The sequence below is a fragment of the Hyperoodon ampullatus genome (genome assembly GCF_949752795.1).
Source record: "Hyperoodon ampullatus genome assembly, chromosome: 15".
Taxonomy (NCBI): domain Eukaryota; kingdom Metazoa; phylum Chordata; class Mammalia; order Artiodactyla; family Ziphiidae; genus Hyperoodon; species Hyperoodon ampullatus.
The window spans coordinates 57,690,638-57,715,825 of NC_136928.1; the positions used below are offsets into that span (position 1 = coordinate 57,690,638).

The window sequence follows — 25,188 nt, forward strand, 5'->3', positions numbered from 1 at the left end:
ATTTGCCACTACAAGAGACAAAGTATTTCTTTCAGTCTGGCCTTTCCATATTCAAAGCATCTTTTTTGACCGTATTAATCTTTCCCATGACCTTTGGTATTACCTCATAAATATACAGTCCAGTAATACACTAATAAGTAAGTTTAAAATGTTTTCTTCATCATTATTATTTTCCTTTTCTTGCCTTCTCTTTTAGCATTCCTGACTTTCCTTCCCCTTCTTTCTCAAAACAATAGATAAATTCAGAGAGTTAGGTTGATAAAATTGAGATGGGCAAGGATTGTTGTTCTGTTTTCTTTCTCTTCTACCTCAACCCCTGCCTACAGTTTGCCTTGTAATACTACTGATGATTTTTCTTCAAAGATGTATGTTAAATGTATTTAGAATTATTAGATTGAGTTCAGCTTCTGTTCTGTTCTGCTGCTTTCTATCACCACTATTCAGCAGTGCTTTTTAGATTCTGGGTCATCACCCCTTATGCCCAACTAACATTTTTATAAGTGAATAGGAAAAATCAGTACATTGCCTGTAGTAAAAGAAGGTCTTGTTTTATGAAACTTTGTTCCAGTGTACTATGTATATGATGTATAAGGATGTAATGTAAAATGTATTAAGAACTTACTATTTCTTACTATGCATTGAGGTCCCCCCCACCAAAAAAATGTTAGTCAGCCATAGGGCTATACTATTATAAGGTTTTAATCATGGTTATACCTATTTATTCAGTTAACCATGGGTTAAACCCATCAGTATGAAATTTTTAATTGGGAATCATGGTAAAGTTAGTCCTAAATCTCTTGTCATTTTTGGATTATCAAGTCTATAGTATTGACTTGGAAAAAAGGAAAAGAATTCGTGTTTTGGACATTCTTTTCCACCCTTTTCCTCCTTCCTTTATTAGTCCTTTTTTACCTGCCGAACTCCCCCAGTATTTTGGACCTTTGTATTGCCTTTATTATATGAGGGTATAGTGTCCTAGCAAATAGCTTTTCAACTAGACATTTGAAAATGTTTGTAAACTCCATTTTTAACTACAATAATTTCTGTCATTAGATTTAAAATGATCACTTCTTATATTTAGAAGCTGACTTATCCTTGAACATAGATGAAGAGAAAATTTCTTAAATTTGAATGGGTTAAACTATTTTCAGTTTATAAATTTGTTATTAACATGTCCTGGAATCAATGTTTCCTTTCCCTCCACAGAATATCACATAGCAATCTCTTTTTCATTTTCCATCTTAATAGCAATAGGAGTGATGTTAAACAGTTTTTATATATTACTAACTAAATACGGAGCAATTTAAAATACATGTTAAAATTGTGTAATAGCGACCTCTACTGGTTTTAATTATGGTATCCTGAAAGTGGATTTTAAAAACTTCAGAGCATGAAAGTACCTTTTGTTTGAAGTGAATTATATTAGTTTATTAAAGTCGGGAAATTCAGCTTTTACATTAACATGAGTTCTTTCACTTTCAATGGGAATTCTAACTGGATAACTGCTGGATTAAAATGAAATATCTTGATAAAAATTAATAACCTGTGGAAGATTCAAACTCTAATGATAAGCTACAGTGGATTAAAGTGCTGTTGCTAATGTAAACCCTTGATTTCCATGATTTATAAATAGTTTTGAAGTCAAGTACCTTTGCATGATGGATAAAGGAAAAAATTCTTAGACGTTTCAAGTAGAAAATGCTATTTTAGCTTGTAATTGGTGTTGAAAGAAAGGACAAATGAGAACTAGATTTAGATATTTTCTTTTTGAGCTTAGGTCTTGTTCCTTGAAATTTTATATAAGTAATGTTTTAAATAGCGTCTACTCATTCTTGTCATTAGCTTTATCACAGTGAAGTTGAAATTCAGAATGTGATTTTTCCCCTAGTTAATAGAAGGAACATTAAGTCTCTTAATTGCATAATTAAGAAACTAGTACATTGGCAGTTATGGTTTTCTCTTAGCTTAGGTATGTTTGTAGTATAAATTATACTACATGTGAAAGCCTGCTTTTGGTATTCTTTGATTTTAAAAGTAAATTGTAAGTGAAGAACACTATTTAATATATTTGTTGCTTAGTTGTTATTTTCCTATTTTCCAAGGAACGTGTTCAAAAAAGTTTCCCTCATCCAATTGATAAGTGGGCAATAGCTGATGCCCAGTCGGCTATTGAAAAGAGGAAGCGAAGAAACCCTTTATCTCTCCCAGTAGAAAAAATTCATCCTTTGTTAAAGGTAAAGCTGAAATACTGCCTTCTTGCCTTTTAAAAGCAAAATAAAACCCATGATTTTCAAACACAAAGAGTATGTTTTATGGATAATAGAGTCAATTGAAGAGTGACATTCTCTTGTTTTAATTTTTCCAGGAATTTATGTCATGGGGAGGGATGATATAATAGGAAACTATAAGTTGGACAACATGACTTAAAGTAATTTCATACCAACAGTAATAATCAAGCAAATTGAAAGCACTAAGAAAAGTTATAATTGTGGATTTTGTTCATCTCAGATGTTAATAGAACCTCAAAGAGAACTTGTAAAACTCCTTTTTTTGTTGGCTAGACCTAAGTGTCCCTATAAATCCTTCACATAGTTAGATGTGTAGGGACCTCTGTGAGACTGCCATAGGGCTATGTGTAATCTCTGAACAAAAATTCCATAAAGATCACCTATACTATTTAGTCCTATTTGTCATTTATATTAGTCAGTCAGTCAGTTGAGTCTCTCCAGAACTAATAGAAAAAATAACTGCTGGAAACTCTAATAATGTGATTTCTTTTTTATTTAATACAATGGACAAACTATTGATTAACTCTCACATCAAAAATATAGGTATGATAATAATTAAAACCTTAATAATACTTCTCTGATATCAATAATTTTATGTGTACTATAGTACAAGTTAAATGCTAATGCTTGCATACATTATCTCTAGGTTTTATTATTCAACAGAGTTAATTATTATCATCCCCACTTTGTAGATGAGATAACTGAGGCAGAAAGTGATTAAGCAACTTTTAGTTCACAGGACTCTAAGTGAATAGCATTAGGAAATCCAAGTTTGTTTGCTCTTGTACAAGATTTAAGGCTGAACACTTGGGTGATTAAGACTATCAAAAGGTTACGTTTTGTCCTTTGTTGTTTGAATAGGAATATCTACCTATATCTTACTAACTGGTCTGAGGAAGTAAGTTCAAGTTATAGAAAATTACTAAGCTGTTAGTCATTGCACTTCTTTATAATTCTCTTTTCATGATTTTTATAGCCATACATTGAATTATATTCTAAGAGAATTAACAAATTGAGGTATGTGCATGCTGTATTAATGATTCTAAATGTTGCATTTTAGGGTTTAATTGTGGGTATCATTTCAATTTATTAATATATCCATATCACTATAAACAATAGTTTTTACATATTCTTGAAGGTAAATGCAACCTGTTCCCAACTTATAAGTAAACTTTTTTTTTTTAAGTATAGTTGATCTACAATGTTATATTAGTTTTAGGTGAACAACGTAGTGATTCAATATTTTTATAGATTATACTCCATTTGAAGTTGTTATAAAATATATAAGTAAACTTATTATTTTGAAGTTTTTTTCTTAATTGGATTGTTTAGAAAATAGAATTTATTTTCCTATAGGAATTGGTCGGCCCCACAAAAGCCCATACTCTCTTTGAAGTCTAATAATAGGACTATTTAATGTGCCCTTAATAACCACTGTTGTTCAGCAAGACATAGCATGAATTTTTTTCCATAGAAACAGCCCAGATACCAGGAATGAATGTACCACTAGGGTTTTTAGGAAGCCCAGGTTCCTTTGGAAAGAAGGATAGAGGTATAAGGATAGTAGATATTCCCAGATACCAATAATATATTAACTCTTGTTCTGCATAAAGGAAAAAACCCTCATTTGTCATTGTTAATTCCAGGTATTCTGAATTAGGTAACAATGAGCATTTTTCCCCTCCCCCAAACTTGGGCTTCCCTTCCTAGTTTAGGGATTAGCTATTTACTTATCTGTACTTCTTAAGTATTTTACATGATCATAGGTAATTTTGCCTTACCTTTTCTTAGTTTACATTTTCAAATAGCAATATGTATGTTATTCATAGATGAACTACTTAAAATTAAATGCTATTAATAATCACAGGCCTCAGTAAAAGTTAAGCTAAACTGTATACACTTTTAAAAAAATCAGTGTGTCAAATTTATAGTAAGTAATTTTAAACATGCTTTTCTTTTAATTTTTCAGGAGGTCCTAGGTTATAAAATTGACCACCAGGTTTCTGTTTACATAGTAGCAGTATTAGAATACATTTCTGCAGACATTTTAAAGCTGGTGGGGAATTATGTGCGAAATATACGGCATTATGAAATTACAAAACAAGATATTAAAGTGGCAATGTGTGCTGATAAGGTAGGATACTGATCTATGTGTTTTGTTCTTAAATTTTTATTCATGACATACTGGGTGCTAACATACTACTCAGAATAAAATTATATATTGTTTGTTAGGGCATACTTTTAGTAATCTAATGGCAAGAACTCCAGATATCACTTTATGTAAATAAAGTATTATATATATAGTATTAAAATGTGTTTAAGTATGTCATGTAGCTTTTCTTTTATGTGTTGCTGCATGTAAGGTTAATAACAATAATCTCTTATTAGTGAATTTCTTAAATTTTTATTTGGATTGGAAGACTTAGAAGATTATGGATTTACTTGAAAAGAATATTCAAAAATGTAAAAATACTGGGTTGGCCAAAAGGTTCATTTGTAAGATGGCTCTAGTAGAGCTTAGTTGTCTTTAACTTCATTCGAAACTCTTTTGTTAGATTGTATTGTGACAGCTGTCATTTCAGCGTGCATTTAAAAAAAACTTATCAAAATTGGTGGATTTTTGTGTAGCCATTTTAATATTGAAGATGTAAGAAAAACAACATTTTTGGCATATTATGCTGTATTATTTCAAGAAAGGTAAAAATGCAACTGAAACACAAAAAAAGATTTGTGCAGTGTATGGAGAAGGTTCTGTGACTGATTGAACATGTCAAAAGTGGTTTGGGAAATTTCGAGCTAGAGATTTCTCTCTGGATGATTCTCCACGGTCAGGTAGACCATTTGAAGTTGATAGCGATCATATGGAGACATTAAATAAGAACAGTCAACGTTATACCACGCGGGAGATAGCCGACATACTCAAAATATCCAAATCAAGCATTGAAAACCATTTGCACCAGCTTGGTTATGTTAATCGCTTTGATGTTTGGGTTCCACATAAGTTAAGTGAAAAAAATCCTTCTTGACCATATTTCGGCCTGCAATTCTCTGCTGAAACGTAATTAAAACATTCCATTTTTAAAACATATTGTGACGGGCGATGAAAAGTGGATACTATACAACAGTGTGGAATGGAAGAGATCGTGGGGCAAGTGAAATGAACCACCACCAACCACACCAAAGGCCGGTCTTCATCCAAAGAAGGTGATGTTATGTATATGGTGGGATTGGAAGGGAGTCCTCTATTATGAGCTCCTTCCGGAATACCAAACAATTAATTCCAATAAGTACTGCTCCCAACTAGACCAACTGAAAGCAGCACTCGACGAAAAGCATCCAGAATTAGTCAACAGAAAATGCATAATCTTCCATCAGAATACCGCAAGACTGCATGTTTCTTTGATGACCAGGCAAAAACTGTTACAGCTTGGCTGGGAAGTTCTGATTCATCCGCCGTATTCACCAGACATTGCACCTTCGGATTTCCATTTATTTCGGTCTTTACAAAATTCTCTTAATGGAAAAAATCTCAATTCCCTGGATGACTGTAAAAGGCACCTGGAACAGTTCTCTGCTCAAAAAGCTAAAAAGTTTTGGGAAGGTGGAATTATGTAGTTGCCTGAAAAATGGCAGAAGGTAATGGAACAAAATGGGTGAATACATTGTTCAATAAATTTCTCGGTGAAAATGAAATATGTATCTTTTATTTTTACTTTAAAACGAAGGAACTTTTTGGCCAACCCAATACTAAACTCTTGAGAGTTTAATTTCATTGCCTAGCTTTCTTTAGATACTACTTGTATGGTTTTACTATGATTATGTTAAGAGCAAACATTTATTGAAAGTTAAGCATATATGCGACTTATCTCATTTGGTCCTTATGATATCCCTCTAAGGTAGATGCTCTTATCTACATTTTATAAAAGGGAAACTGAAGTTCAGAGAGATAAAGAAATTGGTCTAGAATTTTCTGAGAAGTTTCAAAGCCTAGACGTGAACTCCAGATCTGAGTCTTAAATCATTGCACTGTACTGCCTCAGTAATTTTATTTTATAAAAATGAGTTTTCAGAAAAGAAAATATTTTCTGATGAAACGTCTCACTCCCTTTTTTCCAACTATTATTGATTCGGAATATTCTTTCTGATTGCTGAATCCACTTAAATATATTTTAGTGTATTTGTTCTTTCAGAATGTGAAAATCACCTCATCTGAAGGATTTCAAATGTTTTTATTTTTTAATGCATGAGTATTTGATTTTAAAATAGTTATTTTTCAATGAATATAAAATATTTGATACTTTTAAATGAATTGATAAAATATTTCTGAGTATGTAGTACGTACTCACACAGAGAAGGGATGCAAGAGGAATATAGAACGAGACTGTAGATTTGATGAAAGGGTACTTATATTTGTGAAACAAGCAGAAAGTAATACAAGATAAAATATTTTATTGTGTTATAGGGATAATGATGTCAAAGTTCACAGGAGGGAAAAGTTAAGGTTTAGCAAGAGTAGTAATAGTAGACTTCTTGGAAAAAAACAGGACTTATTTTGATCAATCACCAACAAATGTAGGAATTATTCAAATATGAATTATGTGAGGCCCTGGAATGAAGTGGTGATGTCAAGGTTAAGAAACAGAGGAAACTAAGAGAGAAATCCAAGACAAGGTTTGGAAACAAATTAGAAGTAATACACGGTTAACAAGAGAGACAGACAGACAGACAGATACTTGTATTGACAGAGAACTTGGAAGAGGCAGTTTGTGATACCTGATGTAGAATTTTGTCTTAGAGAAGCTGTGGAGGGGGAAATGGCATTATATCCGAGAAGAGGTAATTGTGTGTCTGCTTATTATCATTTAAGAACTGTATTCAAATAATAGCTTAGGGTGCTTAACTTCAAGTTGGACTACAGATTGATATTTTATTATACTTTTTTTCTATCTGACTGTAGGTATTGATGGATATGTTTCATCAAGATGTAGAAGATATAAATATATTATCTTTAACTGATGAAGAGCCTTCCACCTCAGGAGAGCAAACTTACTATGATTTGGTAAAAGCATTTATGGCAGAAATTCGACAATACATAAGGGAACTTAATTTAATTATAAAAGTTTTTAGAGAGCCCTTTGTCTCCAATTCAAAATTGTTTTCAGCTAATGTAAGTATCATTGAATAAATGTATATCATTGCATGTGTTGTTAATTTTACATGACCACTCAAATTTGAATTTATATAGCTCATGATTGCTAATTGGTCCATTTTTTAAAAGTAGTGGGATTTAATTCATCATGAGTGTGATCAAAAATAAAGTTGCTACAACAGTTTTGATAAATTAAACATCAGAAATTAAAAGACAAAATCTAAACTAGACTGATTGTGTAAGTACAAATGAATTCACAGACTCTTCCATGTACTCCAAAGAATAAAACCTCTTGTTTAGGTGGAAGATTTCTATGTTTAATTTGGCTCATTTGCATCATTGAACCAACGCTTCATCAGGGCTGCCTATATTTTTGATGCCATACTTGGCAATGGGGATTCAAAGATGAATAAAAAACTGTTTCTTCTGTCAAGTTTAGTCCAGTCAAGACAGAAATGTAAACTTTAAATTAAATTGCAATACAATGTGGTAATTACCATAAACAGAAGTATGACAACAGTATTTGGGGAACACAAAGGAAGGTGCCAATAACTGAAAATTAGAGAAGGGACTTCCTATCTTACAGTAGTAATTAAACCAACCTGATTGGGTCCTGGAGAAATGCTAAATGAGAACAGTTGAGATTGTCTAAGGGAGTTGCATTCTAGTAATTTCTAGAACTGTAGCTACATAGTCACAGGTGACTGATGGAGAAGTGGTGCTCACAACAGAGGCTGAGACTGGTATTCACTCACTGTTATGGCAATGAGCAGACCTTAAAAAATAAAGGAGTAGATTTTGAGTTGCACAAGTTTGTAAATATAGTAAAAAACCATTGAATTGTTCACTTTAGGATGAATTGCATGGTATGTGAATTATATTTTAATAAAGTTGTTTAAAAACAGAAGGTGGTAAAGAATAGGCAAGATTTCTTAGGACACAAAAATCAAGAACCATAAAATTAAAAATTAATGAATTAGACTTCATTAAAATGAAAAAAACTTTTGCTCTTTGAAAAGCATTGTCAGAAAAATAAAAATGTAAGCCACAGATTGTAGGAACCTGTTTGAATTACATATATCTAACAAAGAGTTTGTATTCAGAATATATAAAGAACTTTTGCAGTTCTCAATAATAAGAAAAACAGCCTGATATTTTAGGTGGGCAAAAAATTTGAACACTTTATAAAAGAAGGTATACCAATGACCAAAAAGCACATCAAAAGATGCTCAACATTAATAGTCATAAGGCAAATGCAAATTAAGACCATAATGAGACACTACTACACACTCATTAGAAAGCTAAAATTAAAAAGACTGACAGGGCTTCCCTGGTGGTGCAGTGGTTGGGAGTCCGCCTGCCGATGCAGGGGACACGGGTTCGTGCCCCGGTCCAGCAGGATCCCGCGTGCCGCGGAGCGGCTGGGCCCGTGAGCCATGGCCGCTGAGCCTGCGCATCCGGAGCCTGTGCTCCGCAACGGGAGAGGCCACGGCAGTGAGAAGCCCGTTGTACCGCAAAAAAAAAAAAAAAAAAAAAAAAGACTGACAATACTGAATGTTGAAAAGAATGTGGAGCAACTGCTTTTGGGAATGTAAAATTCCCACATTGCTTGTGAGAATGTAATCTGGTATAAATATTTAGGAAAAGAATTTGGTAATTTCATATAATATTAACCATAAGCTAGCCATACAACCTATCAATTCCACTACAAAATCACAGTTGGGTAAAACATCCATTCAAAGTTCAAAATAGACCAGTGGATTTTAATGTACAAAATTTATATAGTTTCAGATTCTACGTTGCATCTAACCTTTAAGAAACTACCATTTATTGACTTGTATAATATCATAAAAAGATATTCACTCCATATATATGAAATTTCCAGAATAGGCAAATCCATAGAGATAGAAAGTGGATTAGTAGTTGCCAGAGACTGGGAATGGGTGTGTCGGGGAAGAATGGAGAAGGCTACTACTGGATACAGCCTTTCTTTTTGAGGTGATGAAGATGTTCTAGAATTTGATGGTAGTGACGATTGAACAGGCTGTGAATATGTGAAAGTACACTTTAAAAGGGTGGATTTTATGGTACGTGACATATCTCAGTGAAGAAACTATGCAGAAAAAGAAAAGGGTATCCACAATTATTTGAATAGACTCCTCCCTTTTCCAACTATGTGTCTTTGTAAACCTAGATTTTCTTCATATGCTTTAACCAAAGCAACGTATCACAACAGATTGAATGCAGAAATATACATGAAAAGCCAGCTATCTTCTATTAAACTAGGTGTTAAGAGATTTGCAAAAATGTAAAACAGTGCCATTCTCCTCACTAAGATTTTTGGTTGTTCTAGAAAAATATAGTTACTTTTCATAAAAGAACTCTTTATTGTTATTTTTAAATGAATTAAATGTTTTATAATTTTCTTGGTTTTAATTTCTAATATAGTAAATGTTGATAGTAAATAATTTCTAATATAGTAAGCAAAAGCCCTTTGGAGTTTTCAATTATTTTTACGAGTGTGAAGGAGTCCTGAGAACAAAAAGTTTGAGAACCAGTGACCTAGAGGAATGTGTTTTGCAAACTGTACTTCATTTCCAAAGGAATTCTTTGTCTTTTACTTATATTTGTAAGTTGTTAAAATTTCTCACTGTATCTGCCATGTTAAATTTCATGATTATAAAATGACTTGTTGGCTCAAAATTTGTTTTATTATACCACCTAACTGAATTAATGTGTTTTTCATCCCAACAGGATGTAGAAAATATATTTAGTCGTATAGTGGATATACATGAACTTAGTGTAAAGTTACTGGGCCATATAGAAGATACTGTAGAAATGACAGATGAAGGCAGTCCCCATCCATTAGTAGGAAGTTGCTTTGAAGACTTAGCAGAGGTAAGTAATTATACACCAAAAAAATCTGCATCTAGAAGGCCGGACATTTGAATTAAAATTGGAATCTGAATTCTTGTTTCCAGCTAACATAGACATTAACTGCTGACTACTCAACTATATTGCCTCTTCCTCAAAGGGTCATTGTCAACAATTGTTTCCATTATCTCACGAAACTTAGAAAAGGTAGTTTCTCATCATTCTCATCATTATAAAAAACAGATCCCACAGCTGACACTTAATTGGCTATCTTATCAATGAAGAGGCCACAGAACTTGGACCTGAGGTCAAACTACTTGTGTTCCAGTCTAAAATCTGCTACTTAGTAGTTGTATGTGTCCGTGGGCAATTTACTTCATATCTCTAAACCTCTCTATCTATATTTGTAAAAGAAAGATAATAATAGGACCAGGATTTTTTGAAACTTAAATAAAATAACTTTCCTGAAATATTTAGCTAACCAGCTTCATACAGCTACTCAATATATGGTAACTGTGCATAATTATTTAGAATAGGAGGGATGAAGTGAAGAGGAAAATCAAGTCCAGGACCTAGATGATTCAGATATCATAGGGGTAGAAAAATGGTAACCTTCTCCTTGATATTTCAAGTGCTAAAATATTGAGTTAGCCCTTATAAGTTAGCATTGATAGTCATTCTGAAGTTTCTAGCTCTTGCTTTGTTCTCATTCCAAAATCAACTATATCTTTTATTATAACTCAGGGTCGAGTTTGTAAAACAAAAAATTTAAGACTTTCAGGCAAAATAATATGCTAAGTTTAAGCTTCACTACAGCGCCTCAGTGTTGCTTCAAACATACAGAAGTCATAAAGTATAAAAAGGAATATACATAACTAGACTCAAAAACAAGGATGTTCTTCAGCAAGAGGGAAAGTTGTACTCAGAGGAAAGTTGAGGAATACAAGAACTAATGCTGAGAAATGTAGTAGTAAATTTTATAAGCTACTGATTTTTTTTTTTTTTTTTTGTGGTATGTGGGCCTCTCACTGTTGTGGCCTCTCCCGTTGCGGAGCACAGGCTCCGGACGCACAGGCTCAGCGGCCATGGCTCACGGGCCCAGCCGCTCTGCGGCATGTGGGATCTTCCCAGACCGGGGCGCGAACCCGTGTCCCCTGCATCGGCAGGCGGACTCTCAACCACTGCGCCACCAGGGAAGCCCTGAATATTTTTTAAATAAATTTATTTATCTTATTTATTTATTTTTGGCTGCGTTGGGTCTTCGTTGCTGCGCGCAGGCTTTCTTCTAGTTGCGGAGAACGGGAGCTACTCTTCGTTGCGGTGCACAGGCTTCTTCTCGTTGTGTTGGCTTCTCTTGTTGCAGAGCACGGGCTCTAGGTGCATGGGCTTTAGTAGTTGTGGCGCACGGGCTCAGTAGTTGCAGCTTGCGGGATCTAGAGTGCAGGCTCAGTAGTTGTGGTGCACAGGCTTAGTTTCTCCATGGCATGTGGGATATTCCCAGACCAGGGCTCTAACCCGTGTCTCCTGCATTGGCAGGCGGATTCTTAACTGCTGTGCTCCCAGGGAAGCCCGAGCTACTGAATATTTTAAAAACCAAACTGTTTTTTTTAATTTAAAAGGGAAGGTAAACTAAACTTCTCAGCACATAAAATGGGCTTGTATTCAGAAGATAAGAAAAACTAAGCAACTGTAAACTCTCTTTAAAATTTAGAAAAATTTATAGATAATAACAAACTATATTTGATTTTAAAACATTGAGGAAAATCACCAAAAGAATAGAAATACTACCTATATCTTACAATGTACAAGAACTATAGGAACACTTTTTAATCTTTTCCATTGATAATAGGAAAGAATAATGAAGTAAAGAAAAACAGTGATAATGAAAACAAACTACAGTCATCCCTTGGTATCCATGGGGGATTGGTTCCAGAAATCCCCTCTCCAACATCAAAATCTGTGGATGCTCAAGTAACCTCATTTAAAATGGCATAGTACAGTTGGCCTTCTGTATCAGCAGATGTGGAACCCACAGATACAAAGGGCTGACTGTAATATGATACAAATAAATCCAGCTACATTATACTACTATGTTTAGTAACTCAGTATATGTAAACTGATGAAACTCGCCTATTTAAAAAAAGTACTTATTTTTTATTTTTAAAAGTCCATTTTTTGCAGCTTGTAGAGACACACCCAAAACAGAACCACAGAAATATTCCCTGGTGGTGCAGTGGTTGAGAGTCCGCCTGCCAATGCAGAGGATACGGGTTTGTGCCCTGGTCCAGGAAGATCCCACATGCCACGGAGTGGCTAGGCCTGTGAGCCGTGGCCGCTGAGCCTGCACGTCTGGAGCCTGTGCTCCACAACAGGAGAGGCCACAACAGTGAGAGGCCCGCGTACCGCAAAAAAATAAATAAATAAAAATAAAGGGATTGAAAAGTCAACATATGAAAACAAATAAAAGGAAGCTAGTATATAAATATCAATTGATATAATTAGGAAAAGTAAGCTTGGTGGGGAGGACATTAGAGTAGAGAGGAACACTACCTAAATAGGAAAAGGGACAATGTCATGAAGATATAACAATCATGAATGTATGTATACCTGATTATAAACCCTCAAAATATAAGAAATAGAAACTGACAGAATTACGAGAACTGGAAAAAATTTTACTATTATGATAGGAAATTGTAGCACATCTCTATCACAAACGGAAAAAAGATTAAGGCTATAGAAGTTAAAATAAGAAAACAGGTTTGATTATGTATATATGGATGATTCTAGATTCATTTCAAGATACCAGTTATATTTACAAAAATTGGTTATAGTATTAGATAAAAAAGGAAGTCTCAAATATTACAAAATAGCATACAAACCATCTTTTCTGACTATATGAAATTAAATTAGAAATCACAATAAAAAGTTTTTAAAATACTAGGAAATCTTAAAAATGAATTTCTAAATATCTCATGGATTAAAGAGGCAGTGACGATGAAAATTACAAAATACTTGAAATTGAGCAGAAGTGAAAGTACTATATACAAAACCCTGTAAGATGCAACTAAAGCAATGCATAAAGAAAAACTTACAGTTTTAGACATATATTTTAAAAAGTAGATATAACTAAAAATAAATGAGTAAAGGTTTCAGTCCAAGAAACAGGAAAGATAAGTTAAATTTGAGAGATGGTAATAATAGAAACAACATAAAGGAAGTAATAGAAGAACAGGATTAATGAACTAGAAAGCACACAACAGATAGAACAAAACCTCTGATAATGTTGATCAAGGGAGAAAAAAGGAAAAGCATAAATATTAGGAAGAAGTTATAACTACAGATTGCAACTTTTTTAATCATTCAGGAATGCTGAGATCCATTTGAAAATTTTTGAGAACTGGGATGGAGTAGTTTTTAAAAAATATAAAATAGGAAAATTGACAAGAAATAGATATCCTAATTAACTTAAAAACCATTAAAAATTGAATAATCAAATCTATGTTTCAACAAATGACATGAGGCATACACTAAGTATTAGGAGTTTTACCAGTCTTCAAGAAACAGGTAATCTTACTCTTGAAAACTGTCCCCTGCTCCATTCAGTTTAGAAATAGCACCATAAGGTATTCAGAAGTAAACCCAATAAACCTATGCAAGATTTTTGTTAAGAAAACCACAAAATAGATTCATAAGGAAGATAAAAAATAGGGACACAAAGGGCAACTCAATTTTTTAGGATTATATATCAATACATATATTATCAAAACTGGATAAGAGTAATACAAGAAAAAAATATGAACCACTCTCACTGACACAACTGGCAAAGAAAATTAATCAGTTTATAATCTAAATAAAAACTGTGGCCAGTATGATATATCTTAGGAAGTTTACTCTTAAGTGGTTTGAAATTTTTAAAAAGTTAATGTAATATTTCACATTAACATTAAAATCTCAACAAATAAGAAAAAGCATAGAAAAACATTCATTCAGGAATTTCTTTAAAATGTTGAGCCAAGTAGGAATAGAAGGGACCTTTCTTAATCTAATAAAGGATATCTATCAAAAACCTATAAAAGATATATTTAATGACTACGCTGTAGGAGAATGCCACCCACTACTTCTTTTCAACACTCTAATAGAGATACTAGCCAAAAGACAGAAGAAGAAGAGAAAAGATAAAATTGTCCTGTTTGTAGTCAACATAATTGTCTACACAGCAAATCCAAGAAAATGTATATAGTGTTGTAACTATTAAGCAAGTTCAGTATAGTTGCTAGATAAAAGACCAACATAAAAATTGCTAGCATTACTATACTCGGTTCCAACCAAGTGAATGTATAATATTAAAGGAAAAAGGCTCCATTCTCTCTAGAAACAAAACTGTAAGGTATTCAGAAATAAACCCAATAAACATATATATGCAAGACTTTTGTTAAGAAAATCATAAAATAATGATATTCATAAGGAAAATCTGAATAAATGGAAATACCATGTTCATGGAAAGACTCAATATTGTATTGATGCAGTTGTCCCCGAATAATCTATAAATCAGCAAGCTGATCGTAAAATTCATGTGGAAGAATGAAGGGACAAAAATAACAATTTTGAGGAAGAACAAGTTGAGGGGACTTGTCCTATCAGATTTTAAGATTTATTACAAAGCCACAGTAAATACGATTTATTACAAAGCCACAGTATTAGCTGTAGATATAGACAATTAGTGGAACAGAATAGAGCACCCTGAAAAAAAATACACATACACACGATATGTGACAGATTACATTTTAATCAGTAGAGAAATAACAAACTAATTAATAAATGATGCTGGATCAAAACTGGTTTTCCATGTGGAAAGAAAATATTCCTTCCTTAGCTCACATCATACAGGAAAAACTCTAAGTAGTTTAAATAAAATCTAAAAATGAAAAGCAAAACTTTAGAAGTTCGGAAGAAAATACAGGAGAACATATTTATCACTTTGAAGTAGGAAGGGTTTCTTAAAGAACACATAGAAAGTACAAACCATAAAAGAAGAGATTAAAAATTTTAAACTTCTGTTCATACACAAAAAAACAAAGTTACGAGAAGCACTAAAGAATGAAATTGAACTCCTTACCTCATACCATATATAAACATAAGTTCAAAATGGATCAGAGACTTAATATAAGAACTAAAATTATCAAACTCTTAGGAGAAAGCATGGCTAAGTCTTCATGACCTTGACTTTGCAAAGGATTCTTAAATATTACACCAAAGGCATGAGTGAGAAAAGAAAAAAAATACATAATTTAGACTTAAAATATAAAACTTTTGTGCTTCAAAGAGTACCATCAAAAGTGAAAGGACAGCACACAGGATGGGAGAAGATATTTGCAAATCATATGTCTGATAATATCTGATATATTCAGTGTATATAAAGAACTCTTACAAAAAAGACAAACAACTCAGTTTTTAAATGGTCAAAGGATTTGAATAGGAATTTCTCCAAAGAATATATAAAAAATGGCCAACAAGCACATAAAAAGATGTTTAGCATCATTAGTCCTAAGTAAAATGCAAATCAAAACCATTATGAAATACCACTTCACACTCACTAAGATGGCTAGAATTAAATTTTTAAAATGAAAGGAAAATACCAAGTTTTGGAGAGGATGTGGAGAAATTAGAACCTTCAAACTTTGCTGGTGGGAATGTAAATAAAACGGTACAATTGCTATGGAAAACAGTTCTTCAAAAAGTTAAAGAATTACTGTATGATCCAGCAATTCCAAAAGGTTGCATACTGTGTGCTTCCTTTTATATGGCTTTCTTGAAATGAAAAAACTATTGAGATGCAGAATAGATCAGTGGTTGCTGGGGGCTAAAGAGGCTATGATGGGAAGGAAGAAGGTGTGGCTATAAAAGGGTGGCAACAAGAGCCATCCTTGTGGTGATGGAAATATTTTATACTTTACTACATCAATGTCAATGGCCAGGTAGTGATATTGCATTATATTGTACTATTGTAAGAGGTTACCGCTGGGGAAAACTGGGTAGTGTGCAGACAGACAGAATCTTTTCGTATTATTTCTTACAACTACATGTGAAATCTAAATTATCTCAGAGTAAAAAATTTACCTAAAAAAAGATATATTTATACAGAGTTTAAAATAAATGAACTGTAAGGAACTATATGAATCAAATTGGATAAATCATTAAAACAACTTTGAATATAAAAACCAAATTGCAGAAGAATTTATTGTTACTATGTACATTACAATATTTATATAAAATTTGAAAACATTGCCTTGTTTCTTGATACATATGTAATTATGATATAAAAATATACTTGGAAATAATAAAATTCAAATTCAGGATAGTGATTTCCTCTGGGGATTAGCAGGAGAGGAAATTAGCTTCTGAAAGGGAGCCCAGGAGGATCAATTACATCTGTACTGTCTTATTTTTAAAAAAAAAAAAAAAAAAGTGAAGTGTTATAAAATGTTGAGCTTTTTTTGAGCTAGATGGTGAATATGGTTGTTAAACTGTTTTCTGTACTTTTCTGTATGTTTGGAATAGTCTATATTTTTAACTGTTATTCACAGTTGTGTGTATCAATAATTAAATTTTTAAGTGAATCCTATAAGTATTGCATTTAACCAGTAAACTGATCATAATATCATCTATTAATTTAGACGAGGATTCTTAGAAGTGCTTGCCATTCTACAAATTTATCAAGAATAAAACTACGTGATAAGAGCTTGGATTTCCAGTTAGTTGTCAATTTTTTCTCTCTCAAAATTAGCTATTTTAGAATGATAATACTAGATACCATTTATTCACCGCTTATTATGTGCATATGCTATTGCAAGCACTTTGCGTGTATCTCACTTAATTCCTAAAACAACTCCTTGAAGTAGATATCATCTACATTTTCCAATGAGGAAACTTGGCTTAGAGTAAATGTTGATAGTTTGTCAGAGGTCACACAGCTAGTAAGTACTACAATCAGAAGTGGAACCTGGGTCTCTCTGATGCTAGAGTCATGCTTTTAAGCCACTACACTGTCTGTATAGTCTTTACTTTATATGTGTAATTGTCATAAAAATTCTATAATAAATTAGAGTTTATTGAAAGGGGAGGAGGACAGACATTATCTGCTCTATATAAGTTCATGAATTCAAGAGACCCAAGATATAAGCATCCAATCACATTTTTATTCCTCTCTCCCATCCAGTCTGTTCATAACCTGACTCTCTCCTGCTGTTATTGTTGGAAACCTACTATCCATTCCTGTAAGATCTGCAATGGACTGCAATTTCCATTGTTATATTATTACAGAAATGTTCAGTTGAGAAGACAGTTGAAGGAATTGAAATGGCTCAAGGAATTTAGGATGACTTGGAACTTTATATCCCTATTGCATTTCACAGAGAACAGAACTGGGGTCTTCTGATTTCTGATCTTGTGTTGTTATTATTGAATCTTTCCTTAAAGAAAACAGTCTGAGAAACAACATAAAGGGTAATTTTAAAGTAAACATTTGTTCTGTCATTCACTCCTAACTTCATTCTTCTGCAGTCCTCCACTAGATGTCCTCTTCCTCTTTCTAGAATTACCCTTCATAGAAATGAGCTCTTGCTAGAATCTATAACACCATCTTCATAATAGTTTGGGGGTTTTGGCTTTTTATTTTTACCTGGAATAGAGCACAGGATGACGGAGAGTAGAAATCCTACCTCCTGATAAAATCACAATACCTACTCTTTTTTTCCTCAGGAATCATCAAAACCAGTAGATTCTAACCTTTAGAATTGTTTAGTTTATTAATGATTGGTGATGGTAAAATCTTTTGGCAATTTGGATTAAATTTTTATTGTTTTGTGAAAAATATGCCAATGAATTTTAGATGATATAAACAGTTACCTCTGGCTTGCAGAATGTGTTAAGTAAATCTATGAACAAGAAATAACCATGAGAAAATAAATGTCTGGCACCAATATTCTAAATGTTTATACTTTACCTGTTGTGGATATTTATGTTCTTTATTATTCAGGCTACACTTAGTTTTCCACATCTAAAAATCCCCCCATTCTTTTGACTATGTTTGTTGATAATACTCTACTAGAACCCTTTCATGAGAGGTGTCATATAAGAATCCCATTACTCATCAGAAAGAATTGATTTACTTTCTTAATTGAGAATATTAGGTTTATTCTGTTAAAATTAACAGCAATGTAATTTTGTTTAGAGGCTTTAAAAGAAATATATAATTGTGCAGGCATAGGTGTGCCCATAATTTAATCTTCTTGTGTTTATGGTGGTAGGTCATTTATACTTTACCTTGGAGAAAGATTATTTATGTTTTGCCTTCTTTATTTTCTAAGGAACTGGCATTTGATCCATATGAATCATATGCTCGAGATATTTTACGACCTGGTTTTCATGATCGTTTCCTTAGTCAGTTATCAAAGCCTGGAGCGGCACTCTATTTGCAGGTATAGTAGTTTTTAGATCAAGATATATGATGTCTGAAAAGTAAACTTAAAAATTAAATCACTTTATTTTCTAGTCAATAGGCGAAGGTTTCAAAGAAGCTGTTCAGTATGTTTTACCCAGGCTACTTCTAGCCCCTGTTTACCACTGTCTACATTACTTTGAACTTCTGAAGGTAAGAAAACTTTCTTCTACTTATAAAATATTCAAGTGTGTTACAGTTTTTTACCAGTTCATTTGTGTGTGAATCATTATGTGAGCGCTCATGAACATGTCTGTATCTATTTTCTTTTTCTAGTTAAGAAGCAAATGTAAATGAATCTACAGAAGAGTGGCATATTTTCTCCAGTTTCAATAGTGAATTTTAAAGCAATCATCAGATATTTTTATCTTGTGCCCTTACTTTTTGTTTACATGGTCGAATGTTTGGAAACAACCTTGTATTTATGCATCCAAGTCTCCATTTTGGGACCTCAACAGATTCAGGGACTTAGATAAGGAACCAGTGTGGGGATAATGCCAAAGTAATGGAGAAGATTAATCACCTAATTTTCGTAGCTTAAGTTTGCAACTGTGTCTATAGAACTGCTTACTGTTACTTTAGAAGCAGTGAACTATAGTAATCCTAGTAAAAAATTCCCATTTGATTAAAATACTCAATTTAAAAAGCACCAAAAAGAAAAAGTTGTGCTTTTTTCCCCTCTTTTCCTATTATGCACTGAAACTAACTAGGGAAAAGGGAACCTTAGTCTGTATAAATTATAATTCAATAGTGTAGCTCCAGGTGATTTACTTTTAAATATCTTATGTATCTAATGATGTCTGCTTTGGATTATGGATAATATGTCCTAAAAAAAATGAAATGTTTTTCAAAAATTTTAAATAATGAATGAGATAATAAAGATATTCTATTTAATGAACTAACCCCATAAATACAAAATAAGACATGCATTAATACTATTATTTCTTTAGTTTTTAAAAAATGTTTTATTAAAGAAAAATTCTGTTTAATATCATGATTTTGTTATGAAGCATGTATTATTAGAAATCAGATTTATAGTTTGCAGGAGTACATGAAGGCTCTCTATAATGAATCAATGAATGAATAGAAAGCCTGAATTTAGCAAACTGGAGGAACTCAGATTCTTACATTTTCCTTCCATTTTCCCAGGTCTCTCTACATTGTAGTAATTTGGAGTTCAGTTAGATTTGTTAAGTAGGAATGTTTGAAGTTGGAAAGAACTAAGGAAGTTAAAGGACTTGATCACCAGGCAGAATTATGGAGCTCTTAGCTCTCTGTTCTAGGCTGCAAACAGAATACCATTTATGGTCTTCGGTAATATAGGATGATTATTTTAAGAGGATAATCAAGAGGAAGCATTTGGTGTGTAAAATCATTCTTTATAAAAATTCATTATGACAAATCATAACCTCAGAATGGGACATTGGCAAACAAGTTTATTATATAGATACCTTCCTCATAATGGAATCTGTAATAATGAGATTTTTACCTGAGACTACAATGAAATTCTGATGGATTAAAGGCCATATAAAACCTTGAAGCAGTCATTAATTAATAAGTAAGAACAAGAAGCTTTGATGAAGTTTCAGAAGGCTATAAATCCTAACCATCTTAATGGTATAAGAGAAATTAATTATTTACTCCCCCAAGTATAGGCAATTAAATTTTTAAAAATTATAAGTTATGGTAATAAAACTTTTTTAAATTAAATTAATTCATTTATTTTTGGCTGAGTTAGGTCTTCATTGCTGTGTGCAGGCTTTCTCTAGTTGTGGCGAGCGGGGGCTACTCTTTGTTGCCGTGTGCAGGCTTCTCATTGCGGTGGCTCCTCTTGTTCAGAGCATGGGCTCTAGGCGCGTGGGCTTCAGTAGTTGCAGCACGTGGGCTCAGTAGTTGTGTCTCATGGACTCTAGAGCGCAAGCTCAGTAGTTGTGGCGCTTGAGCTTAGTTGCTCCATGGCATGTGTGATCTTCACAGACCAGGGCTTGAACCCGTGTCCCCTGCATTGGCAGGCGGATTCTTAACTACTGCACCACCAGGGAAGTCCCCCAAATTTTTATTTTATAATTGCGTCAATCAGCAACTTAAAAGATTTCTACTGGTAAGCACATGTATTCCTAGTTCATATTACTGCCTAAATTTCATTGCAAAATTAAACAGTATATTGAGCAGGAAACTTTTCCCGATTAATTCCACAAATTGTCATTTCTCCTTTTTATTCTGCATTCCCTCAGCACTAATGTACTGTTTGTATTTATTATCTTTAATTTGTATTTGTTGGTATGTTGCTTAAATAGTTTTATTGAGCAGTATTTCAAAGTGTATTCTATAGAATGCTAGTCCCATAAGATACTCTAAATTAAAAGTTTGGGGGAAGGAATTCCCTGGCGGTCCAGTGGTTAGGACTCCATGCTCTCACTGCCGAGGGCCTGGCTTCAGTCCCTGGCTGGGGAACTAAGATCCCACAAGCCACGCAGTGCAGCCAAAAAGAAAAAAATGTTTGGGAGGAATGTTCAGTGGTCAGATATGTTTGGGGAACACTGTATTCTTAATTATACTCCTAGAAATTTTCAGTGTACATTAGAATATTAAAGGCTTTGTGAAATTGTGCAATAAAGCAATCTAAAGCAATTAATTCCCAAATTAGACCATGGAACCCTTTGAAACTGTAATGTATTTCTGGAGGTTACTTTGGGAACCTATCGTAGAATTCCTCCATCAGAAGAACTGAAAGACCTTCTAACACTTAATGGTCTAAGATTTTTTCCAGTAACATGATTCTCACTAACTCTAAATTTTTTTCCTCTGGGTATTGTCATAACTTCAAGTGCCATTGTGGACTAGGTGATTCTGGACTCAACAATGATTAAATAAAATCAGCTCAGTGGGAAGCAGCAAAATGCTAAGACGTCAATGACAATTGGAAACTAACCATAATTTATCTATGGCATGGAGTGGCTTTTGAAAGACTAGATAGGACTCTGATTTTTTTTCTGACTCTAGCCTGGTAGCCTACTAGCTGAGTAGCTTGTAACAAGTCACCTCACCTTTTGAGCTCTGGTTTTCTTATCTGTGAAATGCTCTTATCTCACTGGGTGGTTCTGTCAACCAAGAGAACGTGTGTAAAAGTACTTCATATGCAGTAAAAAATATAAATACTGAGTATTGTCATTACTAGAAAATTTTCTTCTTGTCTTGCAGATATCTTAAACTAACATTTTACTACCTTCATCTTTCACCATTTCCCCACTTCTCCTGCCTGCCCAAATTTGTATTCCATTTCTTTGCTAATCAGCTCAGATCCCTTCACCAGAAGCCTCAGTACCATCTTTGATTCTTCTCAGTCCCTTATTAGCAGAGCATCATGATTAGATTACAGAAATGATTCTGGAATCCAGTCTATCCTCCCATTCCACTGACACTGCTTTAGTCCAGACCCTCAGCATGTCTTTCCTGGGTTACTGTAGCAGTTTCCTATATGGTCTTTGTGTCTCATGGAACTCCCAGTTTGAAAAGTGCAGTTGGTGCCCTGTGAAGTGGGACACAAAGTCTAAATTCTTTAGCCTCTCTCCAGCCTCATCTTTCAATATTTGATGTTACTTACCTTATGCTTTAGTGATAAAAAATTTCCAAGCAGCTCTGGTTATGTCAAATCTGTTCAGGATTCCATATCTTTCTTTTTTTCTATTTTCCTGGAATTTCTCTTCTATTTCTACCTTCCCGTTTCATCTGAAAAATTCCTGCTTGTCAAAGAGTTTGTTCAAATGTTGGTTCTCCGTCAAGTTTCCCTTGGTTTCCTAGGCTGATCCTTTGACTAAGCTCCTTTATTCTCTTCGTATCTCTTTATAGAACATGTCCCATTTTTACTGTCTACCTTGTCATTAGACTGTATACTCCATAAAGAATGGAACTGAGCCCTATGTATCTTTGAATTCTCATGCCTAGTAGTGTTTGGCACTTAGACATTCCATAAATGCTTGTTAAAAAATGAATAGCAAAAATAAACTAAGTTTTCCTTACAATTCCTATAAATGTTTTATATTTGTAGGAATAGTTTAACTGTAACTATAATTACATATATGTATATAATTACATATATATTACATATATATACATAATATGTATATAATTACATTTACTTTGGAAACTTAGAATGCCTTCAACTTTACAAATTCAGAAAATAAAAGTTTAGTTATTAATAGTATGACTTTAATGCCACTGAAACTGGAAAAAAGAAATACTCCCTCCCCCCCCACAGCAAGTTAGTTTGCAGTCAAGTCTTTGGAACCTTTGATTAATTTTTTTTCACATTAAAGCTAATTTTTATGAAGTTAAAAAAAAAAAACTTCCTTTGTGTCCTTTTGAAAACCTCATTGTTCCAGTAATTTGATTTTCCTATGTGAAGTTTAATTTGCTTTATTAAACCAATTTAGAGTTGTTTCTTGGGGCTAAGTAAATATGTTGACCAGTATTTTGAAGGTTACCAAATCAGTACATTGTTCAGTTCATCAAAAATGTTAACTTTTTCTTTGTTCTTTAGATATATTATTTTATCCTCTTAGGGTATACTCAGACAAATGTTAGAAAAAAATCATCCAGGGTGATTTTGAGCCAATCAGTTCCCTAGAAAATTACCTGTTCTCTTTCCAATTTGCTGGGTACATATAACCTAGGGGAAAGTAAGTCTCCCTCAATTTAAAAAATCAGGTTCAAATCTATATTGTTATTTGTGCATTAGTGTGTTAGTTTCCGAGGGCTGCTAGAGCAAAGCAACACAGACTGAGTGGCTTAAAAACAACAGAAATTTATTCTTTCACAGTTCTGGAGACAAAAAGTCCAAAATTAGGGTGTTGGCAGGGCCATACTCTTTATAAAGTCTCTAGGGAAGAATCCTTACTGCCTTTTCTTGGCTTCTGGTGTATCCCAGCAATCCTTGGCATCCCTTGGCTTATAAATGCCTTCACTTCAATCTTTGCCTCCATCTTCACATCACTTTCTTCATATCTTCACATTCTTCTCTGTTACCTCTGCATCCAAATCTCTTTCCTTTCTCATAAAATGCCAAGTCAGTGGATGTAGGATCCACCCTAATCCAATATGACCTCATCTCAACTTGATTATATCTGCAAAGACCCAATGTTCTTTTTTTAAAAAATTTATTTAATTTATTTATTTTTGGCTGCGTTGGGTCTTAGTTGCTGCGCACGGGCTTTCTCCAGTCGTGGCGAGTGGGGGCTACTCTTTGTTGTGGTGCGCGGGCTTCTCATTGCAGTGGCTTCTCTTGTTGCAGAGCACGGGCTCTAGGCACGTGGGCTTCAGTAGTTGTGGCTCGCAGGCTCAGTAGTTGTGGCTCGTGGGCTCTAGAGCACAGGCTCAGTAGTTGTGGTGCGTGGGCTTAGTTGCTCCGCGGCATGTGGGATCCTCCCGGACCAGGGCTCGAACCCGTGCCCCTTGCATTGACAGGCAGACTCTTAACCACTGCGCCACCAAGGAAACCCAAGACCCAATTTTCAAATAAGATTATGTTCACAGGTACCATGTGTAGAACTTCTTTGGGGAACACAGTTCAACCCATTACAGTTAGTTTTTGGTATACTATAAAAATTAAATTCATTTTTGTTTTTCTGATTCTCCAGTGTATATTGGCTTTCTTAAACCCATAAAAATATATTTTTTGCGTGGGCCAATTAATCATTTCCTCCTGATCTTAGATTTTAACATTTAATTTCAGTCCAGCAAAAATCTAGTGAAAAGCCAACAATTGCAGTATTTTTCAAATAGATGTATTATAAGCAGCTAAAAACTCATGGGAATTCAAAATTACTAACAATCTTCTGAATAAGACTAAATGTACATAACTGAGGTTGGGGTTATCATGTATGCTTTCCCTTAAATGAAAAAATAATAGAAAATTTAACACTTAAAACCTCCATACCTTTCTTAGGTTTCATTGATAATAAAAAGTACAAGATTAGGAAAATAATTGAGAGAAACATGTCCAGGTTTAATTTTAACACATCACAACAACCCTCTGTTTTTAGGTAAGATTAAATTAAGAACCAATGGAGGGCTTCCCTGGTGGCGCAGTGGTTGAGAGTCCGCCTGCCGATGCAGGGGACACGGGTTCGTGCCCCAATCCGGGAAGATCCCACATGCCGCGGAGCGGCTGGGCCCGTGAGCCATGGCTGCTGAGCCTGCGCGTCCGGAGCCTGTGCTCCGCAACGGGAGAGGCCACAACAGTGAGAGGCCCGCGTACCGCAAAAAAAAAAAAAAAAAAAAAAAAAAAAAAAAAGAACCAATGGAATAGTAAATATTTTAGTGGATGTTAATTCGTTATAACAGTGCAGTGCTTGTCTTGATCACAAGCTTTACTTTAGAAA

At 33.8% G+C, this 25,188-nt stretch overlaps 1 protein-coding gene across 2 annotated transcripts in view; it reads left to right on the forward strand.

Moving 5' to 3' along the window:
* The window catches only part of SOS1 (SOS Ras/Rac guanine nucleotide exchange factor 1), a gene marked incomplete at both ends in the record, with an annotated part of 138,560 nt that overhangs the window by 64,462 nt on the left and 48,910 nt on the right, over window positions 1–25,188 (forward strand). For both annotated transcript variants that reach the window (XM_079720849.1, XM_079720850.1), the window contains 6 exons: window positions 2,103–2,234; window positions 4,258–4,422; window positions 7,246–7,455; window positions 10,192–10,335; window positions 18,678–18,788; window positions 18,863–18,961. In XM_079720849.1, coding sequence (XP_079576975.1) covers window positions 2,103–2,234; window positions 4,258–4,422; window positions 7,246–7,455; window positions 10,192–10,335; window positions 18,678–18,788; window positions 18,863–18,961 — 861 coding nt within the window. The remainder of the gene's footprint in view (window positions 1–2,102; window positions 2,235–4,257; window positions 4,423–7,245; window positions 7,456–10,191; window positions 10,336–18,677; window positions 18,789–18,862; window positions 18,962–25,188) is intronic.